Here is an 11,005-nt window from a genome sequence, read left to right on the forward strand (position 1 = left end):
TTTGAACAAAACTCCTTAAATGAGATTGATACTTTCTTTTCTTGATCTTCTCCAGAATCTGAGACAAAAAGATTGAAATATGAATGAATGAATGAATGAATGAATGAATGAATGAATGAATGAATGAATGAATGAATGAATGAATGAATGAATGAATGAATGAATGAATGAATGGCTAGTTGTAAATTACAATCTCTAAAAGAATGTAAATTTCATGATAAAGATATACTTCAAGATAATGTTGCAATTGCAGTACTTGCCTTGTGAATTACTCTTCTTTCTCAAGATTCTTGAAGGGAAGAATGAAGATTGATGAATATGCTATGAACAAGATAAAAGTTGTGAATGAATATATTTAGCTATCTAGTTTGGTATGCTATATATAGTAATATAAGTTGTGTTTTTGGAAAGTGAAGATAATTAGAAAGTGTTTTTGAAAAGAGAAAGAAGGAAGTGAAGATAATTAGAAAGTGTTTTTGGATTTTGTCAAACAAATTAACTACCTGACTAATTTAACTAACTCGTGTTTTGTTTGTTACTGAAAAACTCAACTGTATTGTAACTGAAATTGCATCAGTTCGTTATTTTCTTTGCTTCTGTATCACGTTATGTATTTGGTGGGAAAAAAACAAATGCATTTTGTTTGGTATGTTAAGAAGTGTTTACTACAATTAAAATTAATCTAAATAGGACATTAGGAATTCTTTAATGAAAATTAGTCTAACAACTTAACAATCAAATACTAACTCTCAAATAAAATAAGTAACGCGTCTTGGAAAACAAAGTGTTATATGTCTCGTGAATCCAGAGACATGTAATGCTTATGGACGGTTTAAAAATGATTCTATACTGATTCTTACTAGTATGACTAGAAACATGTGATGCGTACAATCTCCTCTGTATTACCTTCATGTACACATCAATATCTGGATCAGGCATGATATTTGCATGTTTTTCTCTTCTGGACAGTTCAGCTAGCAAGTCTGCAGAATTTTAACAACATGGTCAAAACTTTCAAATTTACAGTTTGCTTGGATTGACTTATTTGAGTTTATCTTCTGACATAAGCACTTGTGAGATTGTTTGAGAGAGCTTAAGGAAACAACTTATTACACATAAGCTGTTTTTGGCTTATTTCCGTAAGCTCACCAGGATAGCTTAGCTTACATGAAATAGTTTGATTTTATTTTATTTTTTGTTATAGAAACAGATTAAACTTAAGCATTTATGTGATAAGAGTTTATGTTATATGTGATTAGTTATGTTGTTAATCCAAACTAAGTCTTAATACTTCAACTTCTTTTTTCTATTATGAATATAAGCAAAAAGAAATGTTGTTAACTAACCATAACGAGGCCCGACTCCTTGGACTCTTGCTGAGAAGGCTAAAGTTTCTCTAACAGTCATTCCTCCTATGTGAAGATTAGGACCGTTCATTATTAACCATGAACCGAACCGAAGAACCGAACTGAACCGAACCATACTATAAGTTTACGAACCGAACCATTAATCTCAATACATTTCTCTAACTGTGAACCGATCCATAGTTAACCAAACCAAACAGTGAATAACCGAACCATAAACTCAAAACTTAAAAACAAAAAAAATTCTCAATTTTCAATTTTTCACGTGATCTCAAACTTAACCAAACCATTGTTGTTTGTTATTGTTTCGTTTCATATATCAGTTATATTCACATGTGAGTATTCTTAGAGCACCAGTGATATTCTTCAAGTCCAAGTAACTTTTCCAATTTGGAAATTTTACCAATTTCCTTAGGAATAGAACCTGTTAAATTATTGGAATAAAGCTCCAAAACTGTGAGATTTGTAAGGTTAACACTTAACAACACCGTGTGATGATAATATTAATTAATTAATGACTTAATTTAGGATTTTTCAAAATGAAAAGTTAGGTGGTGTATAGTAGTATATGAGTGGGTGTATATAACAACAATCTAAACTTTCTTTACTTTTATGATCAAGTAGCCCAAAGTCTCCATATAGGGAGTTACTACTTAGCTAGGAAAATAAAAGTCAATTGGATGATCACTCTGTCAAATTGAGTGATACTTGAATTATCTGAAAATTAACAATCATGGTATATACTTAATTAAAAACTTTTTTAGCTTATTTATACGTGTTACTTTTACATTTAATTTCAAGGTTATTGATATATAAAAGTTTAAGTGAAATTCAAGGAAAATGTTGTATATCGCAAATGCAGACTTCGTGATAAATAGCGAAAATGTTCTATGTTTGCTTAATTTCACCATTATCCTCCCATGTTTTCTGCTAGAAGGGATGTTGAATGATGTTTGACTACTCATTAAGAAATTAACATGTTATTTCGGGAGGTTCGTGAAGCCTATCCTTTTCTACATATAGCAATACTCAAAATTTAAAATTGAATTCTAATGTCGGTAAGGTCGTTCGAACTTAGGACTTCACAATTGTGTTAAGAATTTTAGATGGTATTTACTATTTTTTTCTATAGACAAAAAATAATAATTGAATTCTAATATTTATGTAATCATAATAATAATGGATCGATATTTTTTTTTCTGAGGCTCTGCAGATTTGACAACTTAACTTATAGTTCAAACTCAAGTCTTTTGTTAGATTCTTTGTTTTTTATTGATTGCATATTTGCATTGCAAGACTTCTTGTAGTCTCTTAGTTTATGTTAATTAATTTCTATTTCTTTTATTTATTACAATTAATTTCTATTTATACCCAAAAAAAGCAACTGATCAATTGAAATCTTTAACGATATTAATACCACACTGAAACAACCGTTACTTTCCAATATTATTAGTAAACATTTATTGTCTGTTTCAATGATTTTTAATTCGTTGATTCTGTAACATTAATTCTTTTATGTATTGATTTGTAACTTCTATCTTACGGATCTAGTGTTTTAATCACATTGATAAACCAGCTCATCACTATTAATTGGTTTATTATATTATGTATCAAATGCACTAGCTAGCACTACAACTTAAGCTTTTTGGCAAGACAAAAGTTGAGCTTATGGTAGATAGTGTCTCTTATAAGCTCCTATGATCAAAATATATATATCTCAACATTTTTGCTCACGAGTATTTCAATAAACTATTTCAAATAACGTTTAAACTTATGACTTATAATTTTTCTCGAATCTCTTTTATTCAACAATAATAGTAAAGAAACATGAACATGAACATGAAAAGAATATTCACAACTTATTGGCTACCATACATAATGTACAAGTAGCTATACAATCTAAAACTATCTTAACAAATAAAACTTCTTTTTTTTTTGGTACATAATAAAACTTCTACTAAACTTAATTTGTCTCTAAAAAAGTCTTGTAAACTTTCCTTCATACTTCAATTGCACGTTTCTTGGAATGTTCTCCAACCTCATCATGATACTCATAAGCCATTCCACCATGACTAGTTAAATCCAAACCAGCCATTTCTTCCTCAGCAGAAATCCTAAGCAAATTCAACTTATGAAGAACAAAAAACATTGTTCCCATAGTAACACTAACCCAAGCAACAATAGCCACAATTTGAACCAAATGTGCAGCCAATAATTTTCCACCACCTCCCAAAAACAAACCATAAGGCCTATTAAGGGCACCACCATAAACTTCATTCACATATTGTTTCTTGGCAAACAAGGCAGTGAAAATTATCCCCCAAGTTCCACAACCACCATGAAGTTGTGCAGCTTCAAGAGGATCATCATAGTGAAATTTCTCAGCTAACATGTTGCATCCAATTAAAACCCAAGCAGCGATAAATCCGCAAATAATTGCGGCCCACGGATCCACAACAGAACACCCTGCGGTTATAGCAGCAAAACCGCCTAGTAAACCGTTACAAACATCGGTCACATTCCAATGACCGGTTTGCATGCGTTTACCAAACAATGTTGTGAGGGCGGCCGTGCAACCTGCTAATGTAGTTGTCACGGCGGTCCTTCCTATTGCACTCCATTGACCGTAGTTATTACCACTTTCACCATAAGTTTTCAAAATGTTGATAAAAGAACCGGGGTTAAAACCGTACCAACCGAACCAAAGTAAAAATGTTCCCATAACAACTAAAGTACCACTATGTCCTCTCAAAGAAACTGGTTTACCTGCATGGTCAAATCTACCAATTCTTGGTCCTTCAATAAAAGCACCCCAAAAACCAGCAACAGCACCAACCAAATGAACAACACCACAACCAGCGAAATCGATAACGCCGGAACCAAACAAAAGATTCTCTGATCTAGCAGGACTGGCCCAACCATCAGCAGACCAAAACCAATGAGCAACAATTGGATAAACAAAACCGGTTAAAAACGACGAGTAGATCAAATACGAAACGAACTGTGTTCGTTCCGCAATTGATCCGCTCGTGATTCCTGCTGCAGCGATTGCGAATGCCCATTGATACAGAAAATATCCGTAATCAAAGGACTGAGAAGGAAAATCACTAAGACCGAAAAAATGTTTTCCAATGAAACCATTGGAAGGTGTGCCGAAAGCGAAAGCAAACCCGAAAATATAAAAAAATATGCCGCCGGTTGCGGCATCAAGGACGTTTGTTAACATAATGTTCATGGTGTTTTTGGCACGAACGGAACCGGCGCAAAGCATTGCAAAACCGAGTTGCATTGCGAAAACAAGGTAAGCGGAGAAAAGAAGGTAAGTGTTGTCAACGGCATAGGTTGTGTCAATGAATTTGTTTGCAACAGCGTTGAAGCCGTTGCAAATGTAGTCGGCAGCGGCTGTGGAATTTGCACCGCTGCCAAGGAGTGCATGGAGATCGGAGGCAGAACAAGTGAAAGAGGTCATGGTGAATGGCCCGATGATCGGAGAAAAAAAAGGTTTAATTATACTCTTTCTCCAACGTCTTTGTAAAAAGATGTCGGAGAGAGAGAGGGGTGAAAAAAAGTGAGATGGAAGAAATATGAGAATTTTAAAGAAGAAATGGAATGAGGAATATTCAGCAAAACAAGAGTATAAATAATGAAGATTTCAACTGAATCTCACGTTTATTACGTACGGTGAATCTGGAACCAGCTTGCGTGATGTTTGAGGTGTTTCAAAAAAAATTTGGTACAATAGGGGTATTATTACAAATTTACTTTTTTTTTTTTTTTGAATAATAATAAGATAGAAATATTTGTTTTTTTTTTATGAGATGAAATATTTGTTTATAATTCATAACATAAACAAAAAACATTGGACAAAAAAAATAACAAAAAAACATAAAACAAACTTTGTTTTGACTGGAAACAAAAAACCATAGTTTTAAAAACCGGACCGGACCGGCCGGTCGGACCGGTCGGACCGGGAACCGGTGAGGTGGCCGGCTCGGTTAGCATGCAGAACCGGTTCTGCTTTTAAACCGCCAAAAACCGCCGTGAACCGGCCGGGTCGATGGTTGAACCGGGAACCGGGTAAACCCGCGCGCGAACCGGAACGGTTTGGAGAGGAAATGAATTATTTCAAAAAAATCATATTATGTTGGATATAGGAATCGAACACAGGTCCTTTCTATACTTCAACATCACAATCACCACTAGGCCACTTGCATTTATGTGATATCCATTATTACTGAAATATATTTAATACTATTACACTAGTTATAAACAACCATGACATTCCTTCAAAAAAAAAACACCATGGCATTGGCATATATTAATAAATACATTGATAATTTTTTTCTTATTATTTAATTTAATTCATTGTTTTATTTTAATGTAATATATTAAATAATGTTGTTCTAATTAAAAATTATGATATAATAATAATTTTATTGACTAAATTATAATATTATATGGTTGGATATGTGAATCAAAATATAAATAACGATAAAATGAGACGCTTTTGTGCTTTTTCTTTTAAATATATGAAATTTTATTAAAAAAAGTTTGAAGGAAATTTTTTTTCATTAAATTTTATTGTTATGAAATTCAAGTTAATATTTTAAATTTTTTATATAAGCCGGGTCAATAGTCGTGCGGTCTGACCAGTGACCCACTGGTCAGACCAGTAAACCAGTGACCCAGTGCCTCGACCGGGTCGATCACCGGTCCGGGTTTTAAAACATTGCAAAAAACAAACTCCACAATTTTTTGAAAGAAAAAAACAACTTTACTAATAATTCAGCAACAACAAAAAAACTACTCCACAATTTTTTGAAAGAAAAAAACAACTTTACTAATAATAATTAAATTTAATTTACATACATTGGCAGTGTAAATTTATTTTTATATATCTGTTAAATAATACACCAACATATCATATATTGTGTTTAAAAACACATCACATGTCACATTCATCAAAATAATGACAACACATCATTATATGCATACGTAAAAAAAAAAAAAATTACACTGACAGTAGATAAAGAGAAGTTAGTATTTATTTGTCAAAAATAAGTAGTAGTTTTAATTTAAAATAAGAAGTTAATATAATAAAGAGGTATATGATATTCGCTTTATAAAAAAATTTAAAATAAGAAGTAGTTAAATATATTATAGAAATTTTGTCAAAATAAGTCTAGTAGTTAAATTTTATTTTATTTTTGACACAGTAGTTAAAAATATCATTGACGGTAAAAATATTATAACAGTTACGTAATAAATTTCATTAGTTTTATTACTATTTTAAATAAATTTAAAATGAAAATCATATCGTATCTCAAATATTTAATTACCAAAAAAATGTATCTCATACCTCTACCAAAAAATTCAATCCAGCTTTTGACAATTATAAATTTATAATCATCCATTGACCACTTTGCGACCTTTTGGGTTTTTATTTTTGTCGAAAAAAATTTTAACAAGCAAAAATAAAATATTTTAACCAAAAAAATTGTTTCGTGAGCATAAAGTGTGCCAATCAGGCTTACGCAAGTTTACGGAAACACTAATCCAAAAGTCAACATGAAAACAAAGTTACATCAGGCCTAGACAAATAAACGTGCTCGTCTTCCAGCTATAATAGTTGGTCACAATATTACAATTAGATGCCTTCAACCACCGGTACGAATGAAGTTTAATTTTGTCCGACAATTGAGATCGACAGACTGTGTTGTGATTTCTTTTAGTCCAAATAACTCAAACGCAAAGAAGCCAAATATACTGCGCACGAAGAAACAACGCACTCTGAGGGCACGAAGAAACGACGCACTCTCAGGGCACAAAGTTATCTAAATATATAAAATTTTAAATACCTATATAATTGTTTTTTATTTTACAATGTCGTACTAATGTCTGGTCTAATGGCACAAAGTTATTTAAATATATAAATTTTGTATTAAATGATGAAAATATTTAATTTTGAAAAAATTAAATTCACAAATTTTAAAGAGAATGTTTTTACATTTAACTCATTAGCATCTCCAATGGTCCTTTTGTAAGGAACTTACTCTCAATTTCATACGCTACTATATGAAGTGGTTCGTACAAATATACAACGCTATGTCATATTTATGCAACTTATACACATTTTATTCCAATAATAAAATAAGATATGATGTATTAATCATAATATTATACCTTATTTTTTACAAATTTTTTTTATCTTAAATAAAGTGGTAATCTACTAAAATTAAAGTCACATAATTGTGAGATACCGGATTCGAACCTGGATCACGACGTCTGACTTAATAATTTCGGTATTTTTTTACCGGTTGAACTATGAGACGGTACTTTTACGATTTTTATACAAATTCAATTCGTTGTGTAAAAATTCCTCCAATAAAAAAAAATAATAATAACGCAGAAAAACTATCAAATCCTAGATGCAATTCTCCTTCTCCTTATGTCAACCTCATAAAAACGTGTAATAAATTTCATTCATTTAATGTTATTTAATTTGATATATCAACATTCATTTAATGATATTTAATAGTAACATACTAACATGATATATACTGGAGTATATACGAGACAGTTGATTTGCAACTATACAACCATTAATAATTCATTTCATTGTGCTGGATTATTGATACCAATTTTGCTAAAAACAATTCATAGAAAAACTTAGATGAGTTAATTTTGGTGTTCACCACGATTAGGGAAACTCTCATGATCAAAAAAAATACTTACAAAGCCACTAGATTTGGTCTAGTGGTGAAGGATTTGGGTAGTACGCTATATCTTCTGGGTTCGATCCTCGGTCATTATAAATAAAAAAAACAATACTTACAAAATTATTTATTTATATAGTATTAATTAACGAGATCCTCAAATCAATGGATTCAAACTCAAATTCTTATATTGAGCTACATTGAAAGAAACTATATACTGTTGATGCATCATGCATGCATATATGTTATGCACAGTATATCTCAAAGCACAAGTGTCTGATGCGGTTGATCGGTACGTCTTATGTGACCGCTGTCGACATGGCCAATTATGCGGCGGAGGCTTTTAATTCTAATATTGATGATACATTGAATGTAATATGCAGTAGAAATTGAGGTTCAAACTTTAGTATATCTACTTATTCACGTTAAAATATGAAATTTTAATTATTAAGTTACTTAACAAAAACAATAGAAGCAACACGAAATTTAGATGAAGTGAGTTTTGTTTTGAACAAAGCTAAAATTTTATCCGAAGAGGATAATGGAGAGGATAGATTATGAACTCATAGTGAAGGTGGATCGGTGGGAGGATGCCTGAGCTTGAGGTTGGAATCAGGGACGGAACTAGGTATATCAAATATGGGGCGGTCGCCACCCTATAATCACATGTATTCCTAATAATATAGTACTCCACCTTAGTAGTCGCCCCTGTAAAAATCAAATGAAAAAAAGCTAATAGCCCTTGTACAATAAATCATACACCTTTTAAATTAATGCATAACAATATAGTATAATACTCCCTCATGATCTTTTTATTTTATTTTTTACGCAACTTGTTCTTTTATAAGAAACAATTAATTTTTAGGTGCATTAAATAAATGCTTAATTGCATATTTGGTTCTTTATGTTTATTTTAGGTTTTAATTTGGTCTCTTTAATTTTGATCAAATAATTTTTATTTAAATGTTCTACATGGCTAATGGATTTGCGTGTGAGGAAAACTCAAGATGGTATATGTAGCATGTGAAAGTTTTAGAAGAAATTAACTCAAAATTTAACAAAAAAATTAGAAAGAATTAACTCAATTTAACGAAAAGGACGAACTTATGTTGACATCAATAACATAAGGACCAACTTAAAACTTTTTAAACATAAGAGATTAAATTGAAACATAAAATAAACATAAGAGACTAAATACGCAATTGAGCCTTAAATAAATTATGTATTTAACTTGTAATATAAACTAGTACTAGATGCATAATTATTCAATGAACCTAAGAATCAAATATTTCAATTGCCTATTATTAATTGTCGAAGTTAAGTTTTTTTTTTTTTTTTTTGACAAAACAGTCGAAATTACTTATTGTTTATCACGTGTTAAATGTTCGCCACCCTCAACATTATTTTCTGGTTCCGTCCCTGGTTGGAATTCAAGATGGAGAAGACAAAATTGAAGGGGGAGGATGCCCTTAGGTGTCTTCTTCTTTATTTTCATTTCTCGTATTTTTTTTTATTGGGGGTTTGATATTTCTTGTACTCCTGTTCATGTGTACATATGTGACCTTTAATTTTTATTTATATTATATACTATTTCCGTCCCTAATTATAAGATCATGTTTGACCACTACACGTATGCTAATGTACAATTTTGATCACTAATATCTTTAATTGTCTATTAGTTAAAATTATAAAAATTTAATATTTTGAAAATACTCATAAAACAAATTGAACAAGATTTTATATGCTAATATTTACATTTATATATTATTTTAAAAACACGGTCAAAACAAGGTAAATGAATAGTACATGGTCTTATAATTAGGGACAGATGTATATAATTTACCATTAAAAAAAATGAAACATACCTTATGAGATTATGAAAGGTTGATTTTATAGGCCAATAGACGTGTTATTGAATCGATGGATTAGATGTGGCATTGGGCACGGTCTAACCAAAAAGTCCAGGTCATAACAAGTTTGAATTATAATATATGGTTCCCCCCTGTTTTAGAGGGGAGGGGAGGGGAGGTGAGGGAATATTTTATATTTTATGTGTTTGGTTCATTTTTTTGGAGAGGAGGGGAGGTAAAATATGTTACTTAAATTTTTATTACATTTACAAAATTATCCTCGATCTTATTTTATAATTCCAAAATCAGCCTTATTATTTCTCTATATCATATACTCCTATTTAGTGTACTGTTCTTTTATGATACAATGCAACTTCATTCTTTTGGCTATTAACGTAACTAGTATTCTTCTTTTCATGCAAATATTTTTTTACCAATACCTGCAAATTTTTTTACGTATACGTACGGTAGTACTTGTTACGATATATACCAGTAATTATTAGAATGGTTGAGTTGCAATTCTTTTGCCTCTTTTTGTTATGATATGTTTATGTTTTTTCTTGTTTGTTTTTGTTTTATATTTGTTCTATTTCTTTGAATTATAAATTATAAATATATATAAAAATTGTTAGAGTTTAATTTTATTAATAAATATTTTATTAAGTTAGATGAATCATCAAAATAAAAAATTGTTATCAACTGATAATTTGATTTGCAGAGGTTTCGTGTCAATTGAGTTTTCGTATTTAAATATTTTTAAAGTGAATAACTTTAAAATTATAAGATTATTTATAAAGTGAATAATTTTAAAACTATAACACTTTTGTAAAATAATAAGAATAAAAAAGTAATTTATTTTTAAAATCTCTCCCCTCCGCTTCTGAACCAAACATACATGCAATTAAAATTCCTCCCATCCCCTTCTGTCTTTTGAACCAAACATATAAATAATTAAACTCCCTCCCCTCCCCTTTATTAAACTCCCTCCCCTCCCCTCCGTTGAACCAAACAGACCCTTAGGGTCCATTTGGTTCGGGGGGTTTGGAGGGGAGGGGAGGTGATATTTTTAATTTTT

General features: G+C 30.8%; 1 protein-coding gene across 1 annotated transcript; it reads right to left on the reverse strand.

Moving 5' to 3' along the window:
* Positions 1-3,363: 3,363 nt before the first annotated feature.
* LOC123892543 (ammonium transporter 1 member 4-like) lies at positions 3,364-4,833 on the reverse strand. The gene has a single exon (XM_045942353.1). The coding sequence runs from the start codon at positions 4,831-4,833 to the stop codon at positions 3,364-3,366; it is 1,470 nt and encodes a 489-aa protein (XP_045798309.1).
* Between the last annotated feature and the right edge of the window lie 6,172 nt (positions 4,834-11,005).

Source organism: Trifolium pratense, linkage group LG6, assembly GCF_020283565.1.
Source record: "Trifolium pratense cultivar HEN17-A07 linkage group LG6, ARS_RC_1.1, whole genome shotgun sequence".
Classification (NCBI taxonomy): domain Eukaryota; kingdom Viridiplantae; phylum Streptophyta; class Magnoliopsida; order Fabales; family Fabaceae; genus Trifolium; species Trifolium pratense.